This window comes from Oncorhynchus mykiss, chromosome 7 (assembly GCF_057628025.1).
Source record: "Oncorhynchus mykiss isolate SJ-2025 chromosome 7, ASM5762802v1, whole genome shotgun sequence".
Lineage (NCBI taxonomy): Eukaryota > Metazoa > Chordata > Actinopteri > Salmoniformes > Salmonidae > Oncorhynchus > Oncorhynchus mykiss.
The window spans coordinates 20,123,143-20,149,107 of record NC_143028.1 but is presented as its reverse complement, the minus strand read 5'-3'; the positions used below and the strand labels follow the sequence as shown (position 1 = coordinate 20,149,107).

At 45.1% G+C, this 25,965-nt stretch overlaps 2 protein-coding genes and 1 pseudogene across 7 annotated transcripts in view; 1 reads left to right on the top strand and 2 right to left on the bottom strand.

The window, feature by feature from the left end:
- LOC110527565 (uncharacterized) overlaps positions 1–9,659 on the top strand; it is a 75,938-nt gene extending 66,279 nt beyond the window's left edge. For all 5 annotated transcript variants that reach the window (XM_036983055.2, XM_036983054.2, XM_036983053.2 and 2 more), the window contains 2 exons: positions 495–631; positions 3,920–9,659. In XM_036983055.2, coding sequence (XP_036838950.2) covers positions 495–631; positions 3,920–7,447 — 3,665 coding nt within the window. In that variant the 3' untranslated portion in view covers positions 7,448–9,659. The remainder of the gene's footprint in view (positions 1–494; positions 632–3,919) is intronic.
- Positions 9,660–11,266: 1,607 nt separating this feature from the next.
- Positions 11,267–21,750, bottom strand: spp2 (secreted phosphoprotein 2). Its single transcript, NM_001124398.1, has 6 exons — positions 21,689–21,750; positions 21,151–21,278; positions 18,601–18,723; positions 17,686–17,793; positions 11,783–11,834; positions 11,267–11,609 (listed from the first exon to the last, which is right to left on the bottom strand). Exons 1-6 carry the CDS (start codon positions 21,738–21,740, stop codon positions 11,494–11,496), a joined length of 579 nt encoding a protein of 192 aa, NP_001117870.1. The 5' UTR covers positions 21,741–21,750; the 3' UTR covers positions 11,267–11,493.
- A 620-nt stretch (positions 21,751–22,370) lies between these two features.
- LOC110527563 (GDP-Man:Man(3)GlcNAc(2)-PP-Dol alpha-1,2-mannosyltransferase pseudogene) lies at positions 22,371–24,673 on the bottom strand (annotated as a pseudogene). The gene is made up of 2 exons (XR_016497492.1): positions 24,346–24,673; positions 22,371–23,466 (listed from the first exon to the last, which is right to left on the bottom strand). The product of XR_016497492.1 is annotated as a GDP-Man:Man(3)GlcNAc(2)-PP-Dol alpha-1,2-mannosyltransferase pseudogene (transcript).
- Positions 24,674–25,965: the final 1,292 nt, after the last annotated feature.

The window sequence follows — 25,965 nt, the reverse complement described above, 5'->3', positions numbered from 1 at the left end:
GAGGTGATGTTGATTCAGTAGAGATTGATATGCTATTAATTAATTGATTGGCCATTATTTTCAATGACGACTTCGATTCAATTTATCAGATGGAGTTGACCACAACCCCTGTCTAGCAGTAGGTAAATGTATTCTAGTTCTGATCTTGAATCAGTTGTTGTGGCTTTGAGGGTACACGATAAAGCTCTAGTCTATCTACAGAGATGTGGATTCACCCTTTTTTACACATCCACTCCCATTAATCAAATTTGCAAAAGAGGGAACTATGGCAGTTCGGTGGCTTCAGAGACTCTTGTTAGCCAATGTGTAGGTCAGAAATCTAGTGTTTATATGCTCCGGGGTGAAGTTTCCCCCAAGGTACCAATCTAGGATCAGCTTCCCTTTGCCCAATCCTAACCTTAACCATTAGTGGGGAAATGCAACACTGACCCAAGATCAGCATCTAGCGGCTCTCTTCCGTGTGTGTGTGTGTGTGTGTGGTGTGTGCCCCCCAGAGTCCCAGTCGAACCACTCGGGCCAGTCAGACAGTGGAGTGGACACGGCCTCCTGCCACGGGCGCTCCCAGAGCGTGGTCAGCTCCATTTTCTCTGAGGCCTGGAAGAGAGGAACGCAGATGGAGGAGAACACCAGGGTTAGTCCTTCTCCCCTTTGACCTCTCCTCTTCACGCCAATATATCCCTCCTTTGTATTTCCTCTCATCTCTCTATATGTCTCTCCATTATCTCTCCTTTCTCCTCTTCTCTTTGTCTCCCATCAGATTGTTTTACTGTGATGATTGATTTTGTCTCAGTGGCACTGTAGATGCTCTACAGACTATCAGTAACAATTCAACCAGGGCCGGCGCCAGAACAAATCAGTTGGACTCTTTTTGATTTCCATATGGGGCGTTTTTTTTTTTGTTGTTGGTTGCAGGACCTCCTTCCGTGGCAAAACTAGAACCGCCATTCAAGCTAATGAGCAGTCATTCGGACTGCAACATTCTAACAGTTTAATTAATACATTTCATATATGCTTTTGCAAAAAAAAAAAAAATTTGGTTGTGTTTATGAAGGTCACATTAGACTATGAAAAATATAAATTTCAAATCACACAAACACTTTTTCATTAGTGTTACTTTTCATTAGTTTATGGTGCTGTTTATGTAAAAACACAATTTTATTTGTTGCGTTGCCTTTGTTACAACTACGAAACAGAAAGCATATGTTGGGACTTGGTAACAGCTTTCTACGATGGCAAAAAAAGATGATACCAAGACGCACAGTCAAATGATGAAACATTTGTTGCCTTAACATTATTTTAAGCTCCAAGTGTGCTTGATAAATAGTGAAAATCGCCACAGAAGCATATAAATGGCATCCTAATGAATATATGGCCGCAGTCAAAAATGGTCAATTACTGTCTGCTCGTGCTTACCATGGTGTGTGTCTTCACGCAATGGCATAAGTTGGAGCATGTCACATAAACAACGAAAAGCTAGTGTGGTGCGTTGCTGATGTTGTTTTTTTGCTTGAGATGTAGGGGCCTGCTCTCTGTGATGACGTTTTGTGCTGATAATCAGACAGTTGAATTGTCTCCGTCTTTTTCTATCCAAACGGGTTGTGTGAAATTAGTTTTGGTGTATGTTCAGTATCGAGGCAACTTCAAAAAGTAGGTTACCTTTTGCACGTTCGTCCAAAAATAATTCCAGCATCAAAACAGTGCACTGTGCACCCGCCAACCTTCCTTCAATGTGCAAGTGGCTGAAACCACTATCTCACCAGAGAAAGCATCAGAGTGATGCTTGGCCCCGGTCTTACAAAGTCAACAAAACGAAATGTGGCTTGGCCCCTAAGACCACCACAAATGCACCATTTGAGATCATCCTGTCGGGCTGTATCACCGCCTGGCGCCTACATCACCTGATGTCACAAGAAGGCCTAAAGGATCATCAAGTATGTCAACCCACCTGAGCCACGGCCTGTTCGGCCCGCTATCATCCAGAAGGCGAGGTCAGTACAGGCGCATCAAAGCTGGGACCGAGAGACTGAAAAACAGCTTCTATCTCAAGGCCATCAGACTGTTATATAGCCATCACTAGGCGGCTACCACCTTGTTACTCAACCCTGCACCTTCGAGGCTGCTGCCCTATGCACATAGACATGGCTTCACTAGTCACTTTCACTGGAACACTGGTCACTTCAATAATGTTTACATACTGTATTCTAGTCAATATGCCATCCTATTCAACTATTGCTGTATATATATACAATATTCTATCCTACGTACTCTACAAATATACTAAATATTCTATCCACATACTGTCCATAATGTCTATACATCTCATCACATATATATTTATACTCCGGACTCTGACATTGCTCGTCCTAATATTTATATATTTCTTAATTCCATTTTTTTACTTTTAGACTTGTGTGTATTGTTGTGAATTGTTCGATATTACTGCGCTGTTGGAGCTAAGAACACAAGCATTTTGCTACACCCACAATAACATCTGGCTAAAATATGTGTATGTGACCAATACAATTTGATATATTTTGCCCATGTACAGTATGTGATGCTGTCTGGCCAAAAAGAGTATGACATGCTGTTAGAGGAATTAAATTCCTATATGTTTAATACCCAATTAAATTAATACACTCAGTCCATTTCTAAGGATTTGTAAGAAACGTATTTACATAAAATAGGCGGAGACCAGTCTCAAAATCAGGCACTAGCGTTTGTTCTCGAGAGTACTGAACATGATACAATTTACCACAGGTTATAAACTGAAAATGACGTCATTAGGTTTCAAACTGTCCCGTCCCTCCTCCACTCCGGTACAATAGCAGTATAGTTCTCAAGCCTTCCTACATCGTCTCCCACCAATTTAGATCATTTAGGACCAAGCCAAGGTCTTCCTGTGTAGATAAGCATTCTAGCCTGTCTGACGATAAGTTCATTCATTTCTACCAAGGAACAGACAGTCTGTTCTAATTCTTGATTATATTTACACACATTATATTCAGTACTAGGATTAAAATAAAATTCATACATCTATACTGTAGCATAATAGTATTCTGATTAGTCCGTCCTGATTGAAATGTATACATAATTAGTCATTATTGATAAAAAAATCCCTTAACACATGCCACACTATTTTTGTCCAGACAACATCACATACATGGGCTACACATACTCAGACAGGGGAGCGCTGTTTCGCTCGCTCTGATGATTTATCTGAGATTGGTGAGTCTTTCTGTCTCCGCTCATCTCGGTCAAATAAATTATCAATAATTAAATACTTTATTTGGACGGGAGGAGGTACTGTAGGGCGGTCCAGGCCACCTAATGCCCACTCATAACACTTAACCCTAGCCTTAACCTTATGCTAACCCTTACCCAAATCCTTATTCTAACCGTACCCAAATTGTTAGCAATTTATGTTATTCTTCAATAACACAAACTCCAAAGCAAATCAGGGGGAGAAAAATAGGTTTATTTAAAGAGGACAAATCATAATGTTATGCTGGGAGGTTGATCTTCATTCTCCCCTGTCCTCAGCTTTTCTCCACAGAACAAAGGAAAAGGATGCCATTTATAACCCCCACCCTAGCCTGGGGTTGACCAATCAGAAGTCCTTGCAGTACAACTGGGCCAATGGCCAAATAACAAGTATCCTGCTCCAGACTCAATGTACAGAACATAGCACACTGAGTTCAGGAGTGACATACCACAGATTCTAAACAGCTGTTGAACTGAAACCCAACTCCTATTTACATTGACAATTCCCTATTGATCGTTAATTCTAGTACTCTTGTCCTCTTATCCTCTGCGTTGTGTATTTATCTTCAAAATACTCTTATACTCAAGCTGTCGCTTATCAACAGATTGTCCATGGTGATCCTGTACTCATTGTGTGTATTTCTCGGTCCCCGCACAGATGAGGGAGTCCACCCGAGGCGCCACCCTCCCCCACCCTGCCCACACGCACCGCCAGACCCCACAACTGGAGCCCCCTGCGTTGGCTGCGCCACAACAGCAGCTGCCTCCCCAGACTCACAGCAGCTACACCCACGCTCTACCCCCCAAGCCACAGGGGGGTACCTCCCCCCCACTTCAACAGCAACTGCCCCCCCAGATCCGCAGCAGTTACACCCAGGTCTTGCCTACCCTGCCCCAACAGCCCTCCCCTCCACCGCCCCAACAGCCCTCCCCTCCACCGCCCCAACAGCCCTCCCCTCCACCGCCCCAACAGCCCTCCCCTCCACCGCCACAACAGCCCTCCCCTCCACAACAGCCCTCCCCTCCACAACAGCCCTCCCCTCCACAACAGCCCTCCCCTCCACAACAGCCCTCCCCTCCACCGCTCCAACAGCTACCCCCCCACATCCGCAGCAGTTACACCCAGGTCTTGCCTACCCTGCACCAACAGCCCTTCCCTCCACCGCCCCAACAGCCCTTCCCTCCACCGCCCCAACAGCCCTTCCCTCCACCGCCCCAACAGCCCTTTCCTCCACCGCCCCAACAGCTGCCCCCCCAGATCTGCAGCAGTTACACCCAGGTCTTGCCTTCCTTGCACCCCCAGCCCTCCCCTCCACCACCCCAACAGCTGCCCCCCCAGATCCGCAGCAGTTACACCCCTGCCTTGCCCTCCCTGCCCTTCCCTCCACCGCCCCAACAGCCCTTCCCTCCACCGCCCCAACAGCCCTTCCCTCCACCGCCCCAACAGCCCTTCCCTCCACCGCCCCAACAGCCCTTCCCTCCACCGCCCCAACAGCCCTTCCCTCCACCGCCCCAACAGCCCTTCCCTCCACCGCCCCAACAGCCCTTCCCTCCACCGCCCCAACAGCCCTTCCCTCCACCGCCCCAACAGCCCTTCCCTCCACCGCCCCAACAGCCCTTCCCTCCACCGCCCCAACAGCCCTTCCCTCCACCGCCCCAACAGCCCTTCCCTCCACCGCCCCAACAGCCCTTCCCTCCACCGCCCCAACAGCCCTTCCCTCCACCGCCCCAACAGCCCTTCCCTCCACCGCCCCAACAGCCCTCTCCTCCACCACCCCAGCTCTCTCCTCCACCGCCCCAACAGCCCTTCCCTCCACCGCCCCAGCTCTCTCCTCCACCGCCCCAACAGCTGCCTCCCCAGATCTGCAGTAGTTACACCCAGGTCTTGCCCTCCCTGCCGCCCCAGCTCTCTCCACCACCCCCCCAGCTCTCTCCTCCACCACCTCAACAGCTGTCCCCACAGCCCTACAGCAGCTACAACCAAGCTGTGCCCCCGCCACCCCCTCCCCCGCCACCACCCCCTCCCCCGCCTCCCCTGCCTGCCAGCAGCACCCCTCACCACTCGGGCCCCACAGTGTTCGCCAAGTACAGCACCATCACCCGGCTGCAGAACCAGAACGCTGCCCACCAGGCCGCCAATCACCACAGGGCGCAAAACAACCACCAGAGCCCACCCAGGGCGTCAGCTCAAGCCCCGTCTCCTCCCCATCAGACGGCTGTCAAACCGCTGGTCAACAACATCAACGTCCCACCTCCCCCGCCGCCCCCTCCCCCGCCCTCCATGCCTGCTCTGGGGTCGGCCATGGCCGCACTCCGGCTCGGTTCCCACAGCCCGGCCGCCCTGCCCCAGTTCATCCCACCACCGCCGGAGAGCAACGACATCCCCCCTCCCCCTCCTCCTCCACCGCCCCCAGACCTGATGCCAGGTCTGTGCCCATTGCCCTACGGCGCCAACGCACTCCAGCAGGCACTGGCCCAGAAGTTCCCCAACGGTCCCCCCCAGGGCCTCTTTCCCCCCGCTGCCAGACTGGTAGAGTCGCCCCCGGCACCGCCTCCTCCCCCCCCACCTCCCCCTCCTACCCCACCGCCTCCCCAGAATCTCTATGTGCCTCCCCCACCACCTCCTCCCCCACCTCCTCCTCCCCCAACTTCTCAGCAGCAGTACTCGCCCGCAGCTGCTCCCCCCCCTGCCCTACCCAAAACCTTCTCCCCAGGCTTTCTGCTCCACCACGGTGCCCGGAAGCCTCTCTACCCTGTTTCCCCTCTCCCCCCCGCCCCACCTGCTGCCCCTACTCCTCCCCCACCCCCGCCCCCGCCCCCTCCTCCTCCGGTGTCAATGAAGAAGCAGCACAGCCTCCAGGTAGTCCACACTCCCAACCAGCCCCCTCCCACATTTCCCAAGCAGCACAGCCTCTCCAAGCCGCCACCCATGTCATTCACGGCTCCGCCCACCACTACCTCCCTGGTCAAACAGATGGCAAGCCAGTTCCCAGGGTCCACACTGTCAACCAATCAACTTGAGAGCCCCAAAGCCCCCCTTTCCCCTCCTGCGGTGAAGGCCAAACCAAGATGGCAGCCAGGCTGTGGACAGGCCCAGCAACAGGCCTCTGAGTTCCCTCCACCCGCTTCTGAGAGCAGCCTGTCTTTCCCTCCTCCTCCCCCTCCTCCTCCGCCCCCACCTGCTCCAGTCACCGGCCTTGCCCCTCTTGCTCCACCTCCCCCTCCCATCACTGGCCCCACCCCTCCGCCTCCCCCTCTCCCCCCCGGCAACCTATGCTCGCCCCTGAAGAGATCTCCATCGGGCTCCTCCACACCCTTCACAGGCTCCTCTGGCTGGGGGGGCAGGAAGCCCCCGCCCGCCACCCCCCAGAAGGCCTCCAGCATCAAGTCTAACTCCTCGGCTGAATACCAGGAGTCCCGCAGGAACCTTCTCAGCAAGTTCGCCCCCCAGTCCTCCTCTTCCCCCTCCACCTTCCCATCCTTCCCTGCCGTGTCCTTGGGTAGTTCTCCCTCTAAGGACCCCTCCTCCTCCCCGGCCGGCCCCCCGGCGCCCCCCAAGCCAGGCAAGTTGAACCTGGCCAACCTGGCCCTTCAGGCCAAAGTGGGTCAAGTGGGCCAGCAGCGCCAGTCCACCGCCGACTTCCCCTCCCTTCCAGCGGAGTGCGCCGTGGCCTACTTCCCCCCTCCTCCACTGCCCAGTGACGGCCACGTCGGGGCACCTAAGGTAGCAGTGGTCAACCCTCAGCCAAAAGTACCGCCTGCCCCTCCCGGTCCCCCTCCCCCCGCCACCATCAACTCCTCCTGGGGCAAGGGCTCCCTGAAGAAGGCCCCTCCCCCCATGCTGCAGAGGAACCAGCCGTCCCCGCCTCCCAAGCTGCCCCTGCCTACCTCGCCCCCCAAGGGGAACGGTAACAACGGCGCCCCCCAGCCGGGCAACTTCATGGACGACCTGAACCGGACTCTGAAGCGCAAGTCGGTGAGCCGGCAGGGCTCGCTCTCCTCGTCCCGCCTGTCCGGCCCCAAGCTGGAGCCCGCCGCGGGCACCATGGACGACATGGAGTTGGCACTGCCCCCTCCACCGCCCGAGTTGCTGTCGGGGGGGAACATCTCAGGCTATGCAACGCTACGGCGGGGGCCCCCACCGGCCCCACCCAAGAGGGGGGGCAACACAAAACTGACACACTGACCAGGGGAGTGGTAGAAAAGGAGACTGTTGGATGATGTCTACTTTACCTCTCTTGGGGAGGAGTTTCTATCTATCATATCTATCACACAGGACCGTCAGTGGACATTGACAAACTGTACTCCTCGTGTTCCATGATTTATGATGGTGAATACTTAACCATGTAAATAAGGAAACGCCAAACCACGTATCAGCTTTTTCGCCGTATGTTTGTGCCACGTAGTCAGAAAAACCAATAATAACGACGTTAGGATTCATTCTGCATCGGTACTGCATGGACATGCTGTAAACCATGGCGCTGTGTGTGTGTGTGTGTGTGTGTGTGTGTGTGTGTGTGTGTGTGTGTGTGTGTGTGTGTGTGTGTGTGTGTGTGTGTGTGTGTGTGTGTGTGTGTGTGTGTGTGTGTATACCCGTTTTGTGTGCGTACCCGTGTGTTTTCACATGCATCCATGTGTGTGAGAGCGAGAGATAAAGGGGAAATGGGGGACAGCCCATAAAGGAAGGCCTCTGTAATAGGGATTGTTATTTTGCCTCTGGTTTTATATGAAGTTATTTAATACGTGAAAGGATTTTCTTTATAGTTACGTTTTTAAAAGCTGCAAGTATGTTGGAGAGAGGCGGATAAGATCGAAAAACTTGAATCAGTGAGATAAGAATTCTCAGAGAGTTTTGACATTTCCTAAGTATTCCCTGAATGTTTTGCAAGTGTCTCACTCGGTGGCACGCAAATCGGAAGGACGCCTTTTTTCACAGACGATTGCACTCTCTCGAAGGAATCTCCAAATGGGGGGGAAAAAAAGGAGATTCTCTCCTCCCAAAGGCACGAAATAATGACTGTGCAACTGGAAACATTTGTGACTGGGAATAATTTTTTTGTTAATTTTTTATTTAATGCATACAATTGTTTTTGCTTAACTGAAGACTGGAACGGCACGTCGTGTGTGTGTGTATGTCTTTCGAATGCCCTGTGGGTTGTGTGCTGTGTTTGTTTGACCTTTGACCTGACCGGCATCTGAGTCGGGTTCATTAGGCACCAAGCAGAAGAAACGGTCTGTGAAACAGGGAGGGACTCACTGGATTTGTCCAATTAGAAACACACATTTTAGATTTTCATTGGGTACATGCTTTAAAACGTTTGGTGCCTAATGAACATCTGCTTCTGTTTATCTGTACAGTAACAGCTTCTGCTCCCCTCCCATCGGCCCCTGCCACCTTTAGATTGTCACATGACATGGCCTAAAATCAAAGAAATAGAATGTACAGAGTGGGGGCAGCTTTGCTCCAGGTGCTGTTTACCATATACTCAGTTATTCTCAACATGGTGGCTAAAATTGAAGCGACACGTTGTTGCTTTAAGGTACTGATCATTGACTTATGTTGTCAGTAGCATTAGACTAGACCTGACTGGCTAAATTAATTCACAAATTCCCATCTGGCTCGCATTAAAATTGAATGTTGCTTTCTATATCCTGTTTTTATGGCCTAAACATCCCAGTGTGGTGCAGTTTCCTGCTTCTCCTGCCGAAGTGCAGTGCAGAGGGAGGGGGGGGGGGGGGGGGGGGGGTTCTCGCAGCAATGCCTTCATTTCAAGGGTGCCAGTACTTATTGTCCTAATAAGCCTTGATATCAAGGTGCTGACATCTTAAAAGTTGAATCTAGGGTTTGTCCCCAATCCTCCACTCTTCTCCCAAAGTGTGACCATCCTGGATTGGATTGATAGAAGCATTAGCTTCAGTTTCCACCATTTTCAGCAATCGATACAGTATAGCGACCATAACCAAATAAAGCTGAATATCCGTACTGAACTCAAGTGGACCATGAATGTTGAGGGACCACTGCTAGACGCATAAAACAGGCTGTCATATTAATCTTGCTTATATCTACATTGCTTCTGCTCCGTATTGGTGAAGTTGGCTCGAGACGCTGATCTTGGGTCAGTTGCACATTTTTGCAGGTTGGGGAAGCTGATCCTAGATCTGTACCTAAGGGGAAACTTCACCCCAGAGTCTGTGCATTTTCATGATTGAATATCATCCTTTTCAGGTTGTTGGTTAACAGTATGTCAAACTGAAGTAGGCATTAAATTATTGAAGTGTTGTGTATCTGATTTTGGGGGCCATATGAAACTAAATGAATAAAACGGGGGGGAGATTGCAGACTAAATGTCTCTACTTGCCCGAAGATCACAATATAAATGTTGGTAATCCTACCTCGACCATGTATCGCTGTCTTGTTTATCACCAACTCTATGGTTAATTTATTGGTCAACTTAAAGGGGCAATCTGGGACTTAAACACACTAAGTGTAAGCTCAAGAATCAACTTGCTATCATTATTTTAAAAGTAAAATTGGATGTACCAATCCCAGATTGCTCCTTTAACCTTTATCTCTACTGTTGTGAAAGAATGAAACGTAAAGATTGAGACTAGAGCTTCTAATGCATCCTTAATCACTGATCTGACATACACCACACGACCAAAAGTATGTGGATGCCTGCTCGTCAAACATCTCATTCCAAAATCATGGGCAATAATATGGAGTTGGTCCCCCCCATGTTGGGGACTGGCTTCCATTTAGTGAGGTTGGGCATTATTGGGCGATCAGGCCTGGCTTGCAGTCAGCGTTCCAATTCATCCCAAAGGTGTTTGATGGTCTTGAGGTCAGGGCTCTGTACAGGCCAGTCAAGTTCGTCCGCACTGATCTCAAAAACCCATTTCTGTATGGACCTCGCTTTGTGCAAGGGTGCATTGTCATGCTGAAACAGGAAAGGGCCTTCCCCAAATTGTCTAGAATGTCATTGTATGCTGAAGATTTCCCTTCACTGGAACTAAGGGGCCTAGCCCGAACCATGTCAATATACATAGTGAAATCAATGCAATTGAAAGGTTGCTCATACCAGTCCAGTGATGTCAGATCATCGGTCACTTCAAGGAAAGAAGGTCCCATTTTTTTTAGGCTTAGTGTCCTGTTGTATTCTAGAAGAGCTCATTTGTAACCTGTCACTGGTATGATAAGCATAGATATACTGTGCAAAACATTTAGGAACACTTGCTCTTTCTGAGACTGACCAGGTGAAAGCTATAATCCTTTATTGATGTCAATTGTTAAATCCACGTAGATGAAGGGGAGATGGGTTAAAGAAGGATGTTTAAGCCGAGAGACAATTGAGACATGGATTGTGTGCCATTCTGAGGGTGAAAGGGCAAGACAAAAGATTTGTGCCTTCAAACAGGCTACGGTAGTAGGTGCTCGGCACACCGGTTGGAGTGTCAAGAACTACAACTCTGCTGGGTTTTTCACACTTAAGTTTCCTGTGTGTATCAAGAATGGTCCACTACCCAAAGGACATCCAGCCAACTTGACACAACGGTGGGAAGCATTGGTGTCAACATGGACCAGCATCCCTGTGGAACGCTTTCCACACCTTGTAGAGTCCATGCCCTGACAAATTGAGGCTGTTCTGAGGGCAAAAGGAGGTTCAACTCAATATTAGGAAGGTGTTCCTAATGTCTTGTACAAAGTCTCTTTATACACAGGTCACCCAATAGTTATTTTTTTTCCACTAGTTGGTCTTTTGACTATCAAATCAGCTCTCTGGCCAATAATTGGGCTGCCTGTATAAACGTAATCTGATAAAATGGAATGTTGCTCTGGGTTCAGTGTTGATGGGCTTTGAATGCCCTCTTGTGGTCTCCACATGTCTTGCATACACAGGATCACCCTGTATGCGTCTTTCAATCACGATGGATAGTGGATCATTAATAGACATTATCACTTGTATGTCCCACTTACAAAACATGAAAATGAATGATGACACATTCAGACAAGAGTAATCAATTTAATTGGAAATTATCTCTTAGGTTCCAGCGCCACTATCAGAACCTCCCTGTTTTCCAACGAGTACTGTCAGGGCCTGATAAGGAGAATGTCACATTCAGATAGAAATGTATGGTGTATAACAGATATGGTTGTCATTCAGAATTGTACTGTATAGAGCTGACAATTCCCTATTTTATCTGCAACACTCGTAACTTTTCACATCATTGAAGTCACTCCAGGTGGTTGCCGATGCTGTCGCCCCTTGGGATCGGTTGAGGCTCCACTTGTCTGGAGAAAGAGTGGCTGGGAAAGAGAGTGGCCTCAGAGAAGCCAGGCAGGACAGGGCCTGCAGCAATACATTATTTTGGTTAGCACAGTGATTATTTTGTGTGTTCTATACATTGGTGTCAACTGAAGCAGTTTTGCTTGAGCCTGGTCCCTAGAGCTGTTTGTGCCATCTTGCCAACGGACCAAAGGAGATAAAAAAGACAGATCTGGGAATAGGCTAGGTTTGCTTACCCCTGTTCCCAGATGGTTGCACGTTCAACTGCTGCCTCTTCCTCGTGAAGTTCTGTTGATAGAGAATCTGTTCAGCTGGACACTTTAGCTCTGTGTATACTTGGTGCTAACATGGATCCTTTGTCCTGATTTTGCCCACATTTCAAGAAATGTCTACACATAGCCCACGTTAACATATGTAGCTTAAAAAACCTCTTTGGGCTGCAATCCCGTTAACGGGATGATATGACAACAGCCAGTGAAAGTGCAGGGCGCAAAATTCAAAACAACAGAAATCTCATATTTACAATTCCTCAAACATACGTGTGTATCTTATACCGTTTTAAAAGGTAGTCTTGTTGTTAATCCCACCAGTGTCCGATTTCAAATAGGATTTATGGCGAAAGCACCACAAACGATTGTTAGGTCAGCACCAAGCCCCAGAAAAACACAGCCATTTTCCCAGCCAAAGAGAGGAGTCACAAAAAGCACAAAGAGAGAGAAAATGAATCACTAACCTTTGATGATCTTCATCAGATGACACTCATAGGACTTCATGTTATACAATACATGTATGTTTTGTTTGATAAAGTTCATATTTATACAAAAACAAATCTGAGTTTACATTCACTAGTTCCAAAACATCCGGTGATTTTGCATAGCCACATCGATTCAACAGAAATAATCATAAATGTAGATGATAATACAAGTTATATCTGTCCTTAATGCAACCGCTGTGTCCGATTTAAAAAAAAAAAAAAAAAAAAAATGTAACTTTACGGAAAAAGCAAACCATGTAATAATCTGAGACGGCGCTCAGAACAATTAAGTCAAATTAGCCGCCATGTTGTAGTCAAAATAAACCATAAATTACATGCTAAATATTCCCTTACCTTTGATGATCTTCATCAGAATGCACTCCAAGGAATCCCAGGTCCACAATAAATGCTTGATTTGTTCGATAATGTCCATTTATTATGTCCAATTAGCTACTTTTGTTAGCGCGTTTGGTATACATATCCAAACGCTCTTTCTGGTCAGCGTTACGTCGGACAAAAATTTCAAAAAGTTATATTACAGGTCGAAGAAACATTTCAAACTAGGTACAGAATCAATCATTAGGATGTTTTTATCATTGATCTTCAATAAAGTTCCAACCGGATTATTCCTTTGTGTCTTCAGGAGACATGGAACGCAGGTCGCTATCATGTGAAATGCTCGTGACCAGAAAATGGCTGACTACCTGATTCATTCTGCTGTCATTCAGTCCCACAAGACAGTAGAAGCCTCATTCAAATTTCTATGGACGGTTGACATCTAGTGGAAGCCCTTAGGAAGTGAATCTTCATTAATATCTCAAGGGGATTTCAATGGGAACTGTGTTGAATACATACCAACCTCAGATTTATCACTACCTGTTTTGATTTCTCCTCAGGTTTTTGCCTGCCATATGAGTTCTGTTATACTCACAAACATCATAAAAACAGTTTTGGAAACTTAAGTGTTTTCTATCCGATACTAATAATAATATGCATATATTAGCGACTGAGGAGCAGGCCATTTACTTTGGGCACCTTATTCATCCAAGCTACTCAATACTGCCCCCCAGCCATAAGAAGTTATTAAGAAGCAAGGTACATGAAATTAACAACTTGCTAGCAACAGATGATTCATGTTCTGACTCTCAGACAATATATTTGTCTGGGGGGTAGCAATACAAGGTTATAAAAAAGGTTATAAAAAAAAAGACATGCCAGTGGTGTTGCTGCTGTTTATATTCAGAACCACATTCCTGTACAGATTTGAGAGGATCTCATGTTAAATACTGTTGAAGTAATATGGCTACAGGTTCATCTGCCTCACCTAAAGCCCATTCTGGTGGGAAGCTGATTTCGACCAAGTGCTAACTGTCAGTATCTGGATAGCGTGTGAAATGCTTGATAATCTATGTGATAAACAGAGGTATATTTTCTGGGTGAATATTGACTGGCTTTCATCAAGCTGCCCACTCAAGAAAAAGCTGCCACCTGGTTATCAGTCCACCTACAAGTTTAGTTAAACAGCACAGGAATGAATGTATGGATCACATATTTACTAATGCTGAAGAAGTGTGCTTGAAAGCAGTATCCAGATCATCGGATGTAGTGATCACAATATAGTAGCCATATCTAAAGTTCCAAAGGTTAAGCCTAATATAGTGTATAAGAGGTCATAGAATAAGTTTTGTAGTGATTCCTGTTAATGTAAAGGATATTTATCGGTCTGTGGTGTGTAATGAGGAGCAAACCGGTCGTTGCACTTGACACATTTATGAAATTACTTCTCCCAGTTACTAATAAGCATGCAGCCATTAAGAAAACAACTAAAAACAGTTCAATCTCTAGGATTGTATGGGATGAGGCAAAATGAATGGCTGCACAACCGATTGGCAGACATACTGCAAATTGAGAAATGTGACCAAAATGAATAAAAAAAAAAAAAACAACACTATGAAACAAAGATAACATGACAAAGAATGATAGTAAAACGCTTTGGAGCACCTTCAATGAAATTGTGAAAAAAGGCAAACTCAGCTCCATTTATTCATTCATTCATTCATTCATTCATTCATTCATTCAGATGGCTCATTCATCACAAAACCGATTGATATTGCCAACAACTTTAGTTTTTCATTGGCAAGATGACACTACATACACATCCAAGTATATCTGACCAAATTATTAAAGACAAGAATTGTCATTTTTTATTCTGTAAAGTGAGTGTGGAAGAGGTGAAAAAAATTGTTGCCCATCAATGACAAGACACCGTGGTCTGACAACTTGGATGGAAAATTACTGAGGATAATAGCGGATGATATTGCCACTCTTATTTGCCATATCTTCAATTTAAGCCTACTAGAAAGTGTGTGCCCTCAGGCCTGGAGGGAAGTCATTCCGCTACCTAAGAATAGTAAAGCCCCCTTTACTGGCTCAAATAGCCGACCAATCACCAAAAATATTGTGTTTGACCAGATACAATGCTATTTTAGAGTAAACACACAAATTACTGATAAAAATATTGTGGGGGCTGTTATACTTCAGTGTAGCTTTTGACATTATCGATCATAATCTGCTCCTGGAAAAACGTGTGCGTTATGGCTTTACACCCCCTGCTATATTGTGGATAAAGAGTTACCTGTAACAGAACCGAGAGGGTGTTCTTTAATGGACACCTCTCCAACATAATCCAGGTAGAATCAGGAATTCCCCAGGGCAGCTGTCTTACTTAGGCCCCTTACTTTTTTCAATCTTTACTAACCACATGCCAAAAGCCAGTGTGTATGTGGATGACTCAACACTATACACATCAGCTACTACAGCGACTGAAATGACTGCAACACTTAACATAAAGCTGCAGTTTCAGAATGAGTGTCAAGGAATAAGTTAGTCCTAAATATTTCAAACTATTTTGGGCAAATCATTCACTAAACCTCAACTAAATCTTGTAATAAATTTGGAAATTGAGCAAGCTGAGGTGACTAAACTGCTTGGAGTACCCTGGTCAAAACATATTGATACAACAGTAGCTAAGATGGGGAGGAGTCTGTCCATAATAAAGCACTAATCTACCTTCTTAACAACACTAGCAACAAGGCAGGTCCTACAGCCTCTAGTTTTGTCGCACCTGGACTACTGTTCAGTCGTGTGGTCAGGTGCCACAAAGAGGTACTTAGGAAAATTTGAAATTGGCTCAGAACAGGGCAGCGTAGCTGGCCTTTGGATGTACACAGAGCGCAAACATGAATAATATGCATGTCAATCTCTCCTGGCTCAAAGTGGAGGAGAGATTGACTTCATCTCTACTTCTATTTGTGAGAGGTATTGACATGTTGAAAGCATTGGTTTTAAATGACTAGCACACAGCTCGGACACCCACGCATACCCCCACAAGACACGCCACCAAAGGTCTCTTCAGAACAGACTATGGGAGGTGCACAGTACTACTTGGAACTCTTTCACATCAGGTAACTGACGGAAGCAGTAGAATCAGATTTAAATAACAAAAATACACCTTGTGGAACAGTGGGGACTGTGAAGCAACACAAACATTGACACATGCATACGCACACATGATAACATACGCACTATACACACACATACACGTGGATTTTGTGTTTGTAGATGTATGGTAGTGGAGTAAGGGCCTGAGGGTTACACGCTTGTTGTAAAATCTGTTGAATGTATTGTAATGTTTAAATTGTATAACTGCCTTAATTTTGCCAGAGCCCAGGAAGAGTAGCTGATGCCTTTGCAGCAGCTAATGGGGATCCATAAATACAAATATATGCTATTAAAATGTTTTTTTTAACCTTTATTTAACTAGGCAAGTCAGTTAAGAACAAATACTTATTTTCAATGATGGCCGAACAGTGGGTTCAGGGGCAGAACGACAGATTTGTACATTGTCAGCTCAAGGATTTGAACTTGCAACCTTTCGGTTACTAGTCCAACACTCTAACCACTAGGCTACCCTACCACCCCATAAATTGTTATCCGTCCACTGTGTCTGCATTGTGACCAGATTTCCTGGTCCCTTTATGCAAACTATTTCACAGCTATTCTTAAAAAATAATATAATTGTAAGACATGTCAGTAGTGGCACCTGTCAATGACTTTAGAGGGTGGAATAATGACTTAAAATGGCTTCTCTGTCAAGTTCTGACTACCTCTGGAGGTAGGCAGGATGATCTAATCACAATCAGATCACAATGTGTCTTGATTGTCTACACCTGTCAAATGTGGACAAGATCAGGGCAAATAACTTAAGTTAGAACCAGGTATAAACTGTTGATGATCAATCCCAAACGGAACCTTAGCCTCTACCTCTAGGCCATCCGTCAATGTCCATCTGAAAGGATTGGATAGATATCAGATGAATGGTATTAACTAAACCTTGCCCTCTGATAGGCTAGGTGGAATTGTTGTCATATCACGTGTACCTATCAAATCCTTAAAGATCTACCCGAGTGCCTTTAGGCCCTAAAAGAGGTTGATTTTGGGATTGGGCATCTCTTAGGGCGTTTTTACACTTGGTCCCTTTCAGCAAATCGGTTCTCTTAAATTTTTGTGCAGTGTCAATGCTTCAAAGGAACTCAGACCCCGCAAAACAAACCGAACTGAGACCATCTCAAGAGGTGGTTCACTTTTTTTGTGAACAGAAAGCTCTCCAGGTTAACGTATCATTATTTCCACACCAAGCACTATAAGCTTCTGCAAAACAGTTTCCCCTGCCGTAGCCCCTCACATTAGTGCCACAAACTAAAAAATATATATTATGTGCAGGTTTGGTGGTACAATTAAGTATAACATTTTCGATTAAAGCATTAAGAATTTGTTCTTAACTGACTTGCCTAGTTAAATAAAGGTTAAATAAAAAATGTTAAAATATATTTTTATATCTGCAGTTATTGTTCTGCCATTTATCCCGTTACCAGTCATTTTTACATTTGGATTATAATAATTAGTATGTCTTATTTTGTAACTAAATGCAAACTACATTTATTAGCTCCCAAAATGTATGTAGGGACACCCCTGGCTGTCCAATAACAGGTTCAGATGGTATGGCTTGTGTATTTACCCACAGTGCATTGAGTAAATGTGTGTGGTGGGGGGATCTTGGTTATTTTCTAAGCATTGCAATTTGAATGCAAAGAGGACTCAGACCAGAAAAAATGTTGAAGTGAACGGGTAAGAGAGCCGAGACCTCATTCAAATCCAAGGGCAGTGTGAATACAAAGAACTGAGTCATTTCTTTTCACCCCAGAGTTCACTTTAGAGAAGAGTGAGATTAGTACTTTTTAAAGAGGGAAATAATGTGAAAACACCCTTATATTCTCTTCATCTATTGGGCATCCCCCTCTCTCTCTCGGTCCCTCCCTCTCTCACCTCTTCACTACTGGACTCGGAGCTGGAGCTGTCCTGGCCACAGTTCAGGGACACAACCTGAGTGAGCTCTGCAGTGACACGAACACGTGCGGTGCAGGAGGCGGCCGGCTGGGAGAGAGGGAACAAGGGAGGAAAGGAGGATTAGTGGCAGTTAAGAGAGAAGAAAATGGGCATACAATTACGCACGTTGATCAGTATGCTAGTACAGTATGAATGCAGTATGAATCTAAGAATCTATATCTTTAGCGGTTTATAACAGGCACCAGTCCTGTTGGAATGATCAGGGCAGAGAGAGAGAAGCTCATTTGGTGACATTCTGTTCTCCCCTGTCTGTCACAGCAAACACAGCATCCCATGCCAAAATCAACAGTGTGTGGAGTCTGTCAACAGAGAATGTCCTGAAAAAAAACAGCAGTTTTATAGATGAACCCCACAAACCCTTTAGTGGACTATCACAGTAATCTATGCCCAGGACCAAACACAAACCATTTGCTCATATTGTCACCCGGTATTGATGTAAAATACAGCTACTGCAGTTTATGTAGGTAGAGATGTGGTCATTATATTTATCAGTCCCAATCCTTCGTCAGCTGCGAATTGGGGAGGAATTATTTATTGTACTGCGTCAGTGTATTTCAGTCTCAAAGGAGTGTATAGAGTAGAGTACTGATCTAGGATCAGGGCCTCCCTGTCCATAGTGTATTTTTATTAATTATGATCTAAAAGGGAAAACCGATCCTAGATCATCACCCTTACTCAGAGGTGCTTGATACATACAGCCCCTGATCTATTTCTTGCACTGATTTCATAGGCTGCAATGACACAAGGCAGCCCAATTCGGATATTTCTTTCACTAATTGGTCTTTTGACAAATCAGATCTTTTCTTTGGCCAATAATCGAGGATCGGGTCTCACCACAAAGAAGCCCACTCTGAAAGCACATCTCTGTGGGTCTTCTCCAGAGCTCTTCAGACAGTCCGTCTCCTTGATCCCAAAGTTCATCATCAGGTCATAAGTGTTCAATCCCAAAGGAACAACCTGGAAGAGAAGACACATTAAGATCTGTGTGATGACGTGTATGAAAACAACAACAAAAAAAGTCATGTAATGACCCCTACCTCGGTATGCTTGCTACTATCTTCCCCAAGTGAGCAGAGGTTAGCAAGTTTGATTTGCAACATTGTCAGAATTGAGATGGTGCCTGTGAGGCCATTCAGGGAGAAGTCTACACGTGAGGGAACTGGTAGGCTAGATAGACTTGTTAATGTATGCGGAACAAAAATATAAAACGCAAAATGCAACATTTTCTAATATTTTACTGAGTTACAGTAGGGGCACCAGGTAGCCTAGTGGTTAGAGCGTTGGGCCAGTAACCGAAAGGTTGCTCGATTGAATCCTCAAGTTGACAAGATAAAAATCTCTCGTTCTGCCCCTGAACAAGGCAGTTAACCCACTGTTCCTAGGCCGTCACTGTAAATAAGAATTTGCCTAGTTAAATAAAGGTTAAAAAATAAAAGGCAATTTAAATACATTAGGCCCTAATCTATGGATTTCAATTGACTGGGAATACAGATATGCATATGTTGGTCTCAAATACCTTTAAAAAAAAAGTAGGGGTGTGGATCAGAAAAGCAGTCAGTATCTGGTGTGACCATATTTTGCCTCATGCAGCGTGACATCTCCTTCGCATAGAGTTGATCAGGCTGTTGATTGTGGTCTATGGAACATTGTCCCACTCCTCTTCAATGGCTGTGTGAAGTTGCTGGATATTGGCAGGAACAGGAAGTCGTACACGTCGATCCAGAGCATCCCAAACATGCTCAATGGGTTACATATCTGCTGAATATGCAGGGCATGGAAGAACTGGGACATTTTCAGCTTCCAGGAATTGTGTACGGATCCTTGCGACATGGGGCTGTGCATTATCATGCTGAAACATGAGGTGATGACGGCAGATGAATGGCACAATAATGGGCCTCAGGATCTCGTCATGGTATCTCTGTGCATTCTTCGATTAAAATGCAAGTGTGTTCATTGTCCATAGCTTATGCATGCCCACACCATAACCCCACCGCCATTATGGGGCACTGTTCACAACGTTGACATCAGCAAACCACTCGCACACACGACGCCATACACGTGGTCCGCGGTTGTGAGGCCTCTGGGTCGTACTGCCAAATTCTGTCAAATTATATTGGAGGCGGCTTATGAACATTCAATTACCTGGCAACCGCTCTGGTGGACATTCCTGCAGTCAGCATGCAGATTGTACTCTCCCTCAAAACTTGACATCTGTGACATTGTGTTGTGTGACAAAACTGCACATTTTAGAGTGGCCTTTTATTGTCCCCAGCACAAGGTGAACCTGTGTATTGCTCATGCTGTTTAATCAGCTTCTTGGTATGTCACACCTGTCAGGTAGATGGATTATCTTGTCAAAGGAGAAATACTCACTAACAGGGATGTAAACAAATTTGTGCACAACATTTTAGAGAAATAAGCTTTTTGCGTATGGAAGATTGAAAAACAGATGTTGCGTTTATATATTTTTGTTCCGTGTAGTACTTTCCTATAGTAGGGGCTATATTCCATCTGTAAAGCTGAAACATTGCAGATTCTGCGATAGAAATGTCAAGGTAATTTACGATTGAGCCGACGTATGCACTAAAGCGGGAACATTGCCTTTAAATTTCAATCACGCTGTAAAGCTGAACTTCCGCAATGTGGTTTGAATAGTGCCCTAAGAGCATACAGTGTCTTCAGAAAGCATTCACACCCCTTAATCTTTACCACATTTTGTTGAGTTACAGCCTGAATTTAAAATGGATTTACATTGAGATTTTGTGTCACTGGCCTACACACAACACCCCATAATGTCAAAGTGGAATAATGTTTTAATATTTTTTGCAAATGAAAATCAAATGTTTTTCGAATGACTATCATCTCTGCACCCCACACATTATCTGTAAGGTCCCTCAGTCGAGCAGTGAATTTCAAACACAGACTCAACCATGAAGACCAGGGAGATTTTCCAACGCCTCGCAAAGAAGAGCAACCGATTGGTAGATGGGTAAAAGAAAATAAGAAACAGACATGGAATATCCCTTTGAGCATGGTGAAGTTATTCATTACACTGTGGATGGCCTATCAATACACCCAGTCACTAAAGATACAGGAGTCCTTCTTAACTCAGTTGCTGTACTTAATCATTTTGCAAACATTTCTAAAAACATGTTTTCACTTTTTCACCATGTGGTATTGTGTAGATGGTTGAGAAAATAAGAATATTTAATCCATTTTGAATTCAAGCTGGAACACAACAAAAATGTTACAGCTTGAATTCAAAATGGATTAAATAGATTTTATCACATTTAATGTGGAATAAATCGAGGGGTGTAAATACTTTCTGAAGGAACTGTAAATGTAGCCATTCCACTAGGAGGTCAGGGGTGAGAAGACACTTACCCTTTTGATAGAGCCACGGGTGACTCGGTATAGACGAAGGCCAGCGTACAGATTGTTGACTTGGGTCATGGTCACGACGAGAGCCTTGTCTGCCGTGGACGCCAACTCTGACTGGTACAAGGGCAAGCCTGCAGAGGTCAAACGGTAAAAGAGGAGACTGAGCACTCATACAGTACATTTCACATCCGTGGTATTTGGGAGGTAATATTGTCCTGGGTCCCTCGTCTGCATTGTGAATTCATGATTTGTTTTTTAAAAATGTGTATTATTAAAGATTAACATAATACCTTTGAACTGGGTCATGTTCATTAGGGCTCACAGTAACAAAACGTGTTGCAACAGAAAACAAAAATAAACATGTCTTATTCCTCCCCATTTTACTTGTTTTCTTCAGTTTGGTGCCCAATAAACACGACCCTGGCTTCACTTCCTGACTGGACGCAAATGACAAAATCAAATGGACTGAGACGTGTAGAAGCACTATCAGAACCAGCTGCAAAATTGAGTTCTACACCTGAAAGGATTGTATATCACTTACCTGAGCAGCACAAAGACTGCAGCAAGGCCAGCATGAGAACACACCACTTCATCTTCTGTCTAGTATAAAACAAAGCACCTCGATCATCAACTCCCCCATTCCTTAAATACAGTGCGATCAGACTCTACCCTGCCCTCTCCCTCCTGTCCCCCCCCCCCCCCCCCCCCTTGCCACAGCACTGACTGACCTTAGTGCTTTGGGTTTATTTCAATGCCAACAGTATTGACCTACAGGCTGAAATCTCATTACTTTGAAGTGGTCTTCTTCCTGGAACTAAACTTGCCACATGTTCATTTAACTTTTCAGTCATTTAGCAGACGCACGTACAATCTTACAAATCAGTGCAAACAACTACATATCACAATAATTGCAAGTAAAACCTTCAAAAAAGCCGCCGTAAGCGAAGGCAGTGCTAGCAAAAACAGACAAGTCTGCTTGCAAGAAGACCGGTACAACAGTTGTTTTCTGATTGTCCCATTCATGTTTTTACATGGTGAAAATAGGACAAAATGTCAGTTTCCCAGGGAATCATTCAAGCTGAAACACTGACTGTCATCCACATGTTTATTGTGCTCAAATGCTTGTTGATCATTTATCATTGCACTAAAGATCACAACAATGTATTTTATAAATGTTATAATCTAAAAAAAATAGGATACAAAACGGGTATTTCTAGAAGAGATCAGATCTCACAATGCCTAGAGAAGTGTTTTTCACATCAACACTGTATGTAGCCTAGCGGTAAGGAGCGTTGGGCCGGTAGCAGAGGTCGCTGGTTTAAATCCCTAGCCAACGAGGTGAAAAATATGTTGATGTGCCCGTGAGCAAGGCAATTGCTCCTGTGTTTCACATGGGTGAATTGGAAAAGGTTTATTTTTCATATCCCAATCAGTCAGGCAGGGATCAGAAATTGCGGATCCCTGACTGAGCGGGTATGAAAAATAAACCATTTCCAATTCACCCGTGTGAAATAAGACTAAATGTAAGCACCCCATCTTATTATAACAATCTTCTGAGATTTGTAGTTTGACTGCAAAAAGCCAACCTGGAATACCATCAAAAACACAGTTGTGTCCAGTCCTTGCTAGACCAGCACTAATCTAGTCTACCAGCCGGCTCTCTGTATGCGTTCAAAATTGAGACTGGGAACATGAAGGAGGTTAGACGGAACACTAAAAATGTTGTGCCTCAAGTACAAATACATTGGAAAAAATGGAACGGGGTCTAGAAAACATAAATACTAAACATATAACAAGACCCTCTAGAAAGAGAGTGGACACCTGGACTGACATGTCAATAAATGCAGCTCTAATTTAAGTCAACGTATTTTCTTGTGCACTTTAACACAAACGGTCTCCTATGTCAACTAAAGGAGTGGCTAGTATGCCAAAATGTGCCATGGCAGTACAAGCATGAGTTTTAGTCCCTCAACCACCAACACACACACCCATGAGCCTGTGACACACACACACGCACACTCCCCCACCCATACCCCTCATCGCGCCAGTGTCCATATGAGAGGCTCCATGGTAGCCAGGAAGCAGGCCTCAAACTCCTGGTCGGAGAAGCGAGTGACTGAGAGGCAAGCGTGGCGTCGGATCTCCAGACGGGCCGAGGGTGACGGGCCAGGATCCGCTCAATGGCGTCTGCGTAGCCATCCTCATCCTCGGCCAGGAAGCCCGTCTGGTCTCCATCATAGGGCACCACAATGTCCAGCCTGGGGCCTCCAGACCTGTGAGCCAGGATGACGGTCCCAGCCGCCATGCACTCCACCAGCCCTGAGAGCAGAGGAGAACAGAGGGTACAGGGTAAGTGCTGGCTGTAAAGTTAGGTAGACACATTACTGGACGTATAATTGCATTACCTAAGACTGCATTTATATTGAACAGTGAAAGATGAAGGTAGACAAGCATTTTAGTATCCACAGCCACCTGGCTAGCAACCTAGCCATTTTGAGAAACTTGCTATGGTGCAGTAAAAATACCTGTTTGCGTTCATCTTTCATTTATAAAGCGGAGGATGTTAAGCAATCAAACAAGGTATTTGCATTGGTGATTAACAAAAGCATATTGTAACAGAACAATGTACTACAATTTCAGAATGGGCTGTTGAATGGTGTATGAGGACTCCATTCAGTACAGGATTATACAGTACTAAATGTTGGGCATGTAGAGAGAAAACGAGTGCTTTGCATTGGAATAATAGCCACTCCAGGTGTTTTTAATAATATAAATATAGTGACAGCAGTATAGAATCATAGTAATTCTATTTCTGTTTTTACCTATCCCGAAGTGTTCGTTCCACATGGTGTGAAGTCCCACCGTAGCTTCCCCCAACTCCCTCTTCAGCTCCTCAAACGGCACGTTGAGTTTAAATCAACACCCTATCCTCATCCTCTTGGTTCCGGCATCCACCAATCAGCACCAACCTCAGCGACTCCCTTCCTTTTCAGCCAACTTCTCTGCCTAACATGGTCATGCCATTGTTAATCATGCCATTGTTAACATTGACAATAATAGTCAGAGAGGCATTGGCTAAAGCACATTCAGATATAGACCTGGCTATATTCCCCTAGTTAAGACTGTGTCTCAGGCGGCCGGGGGTCTGTAGTGGGAAACAGGGTTCTGAGACGATTACCTACCTGCGGTTCCTCTCACGCACCACCGACAGCATGTCTGTGCTGATGGTGGGGTAGTGCACGTAGCCAGCCACGTGACAAACCCCTAGGTATTTAAGCACAGGCAGAGTGAAGGCGTAACCCATGGAGTCGATGTAGACACCTGGGACAAACTCCGTAAGGGCTTCCAAGCCAAGGAAGATTGAGCCTACACTCTGACCAATCAGAGTGAATTGGGGGGAAGAGGCTGGCCTCGACCAATAGGTGGTGTTTGAGGAAGACAAACTGGACGGGTCGAGGTAGAAGGATGTTGAAGCGCCATCAAAAATCTGCTGATCTGTCACACCCTGGTCGCCTGTGTACACCATATAGTTGACATCTTGGTACCTGGGACATGGAGAAGACCATATTTATTATTGCATACAGTAGCAAACCCTTTTGCAATGGATAACGTTTTGCAACTAAAACAATCGTTTATTGGACAAGTTCCGGTAGTCCCTCCCAGTTGGTAGTACTTCCCTCCCCTGTGGGTCTGTTTGCATCCATTTGGTTCCTACTGAATATGACCCAAGTGGGTGAATTAATGTGGAAGACTGGGAGATGTTCATTAGGGCCCATAACAGAAAATGTTACACAAAGGGGAAACTAAAATGGCCGTTCCAATCCGTTTTCTTCTCTTTGGTGCCTAATCAACACGGCAACAAATTACTGTTGGATATGGGTTTTTTCATACCATGTCAACATTCTAATCAACATAATGCTTGACAGATGGGTAGCAAGCTGAGATTCGGTAGATAAGCCCCCAAAGTAACTTCTTCATGCTGAATGCACTGAGCAATCTGTAGTACGATCCTATAGCTAGGAATATTATCATTAAGCAATAAGGCCCGAAGGGGTGTGGTATATGGCCAGAGCCATATATGAGCTATAGCAGCTCTATTCATGACATTTCTACCTGCAACGTTACTACTGAACAAGGCCCAGGAACCCTGTCAAAACAGATGATCAATACTACAAGCTAGCTTTCGAAAAAACCTTCTCTGTACGTGGGGGTTTTCAGCGGTTATATTCGCCCACCATTGGCCCCATGTGAACTACAATACCGACGCTGTGTTTTAACGTTAAAAACGTAAATAATCATGGCTTTTCGAAACATATGCGGACATACCCAATTGAGGATAGGCATATAGGCAAAATTCAGCAATGAATCATATAACAGTTACAAAGTTTAAAACACCTTCATGTCCTCCATTCGATCCCACTATGTACTAGATTGGCTACCAGCCACCTAGAAACTTAAAACCCTCATGTCAAAAGAGAACAACAGCTCATTTAAAAACAGAATAAAAGAAAATGGTGTGAAATTTAAGTCCCCCTTTTACTCATTATCCTTTATTTCAGCGGTCCCAACATAGTAATATGTTAATAGCATTTATTATTAATAAAACATTATTATTATTATTATTTTATTTTTTTACAGAAAAGAAAAGTCATCCAAGAAAAAAATAAAAATCAACAAGTGATATATGCTTTTGTCTCCCCCTTTTGACAAAAACAGGATAAGACTTTATTGTTTATTGACATGTAAGGAGGATACAACTTTGGTCATGGAAAACAGAGTAAAGCAGAGCAAAGCATTATTATAAACCATCTGGTCCTC

Coding starts and splice junctions, on each gene's coding strand:
- spp2 (NM_001124398.1), bottom strand. CDS start 21,740: ATGAAGTGGTGTGTTCTCATGCTGGCCTTGCTGCAGTCTTTGTGCTGC. Junction 18,724..21,150: donor CCCGTGGCTCTATCAAAAGG/GTAAGTGTCTTC, acceptor CTTCTCTTCCAG/GTTGTTCCTTTGGGATTGAA. Junction 17,794..18,600: donor TCAGAGTGGGCTTCTTTGTG/GTGAGACCCGAT, acceptor CCTCTCTCCCAG/CCGGCCGCCTCCTGCACCGC.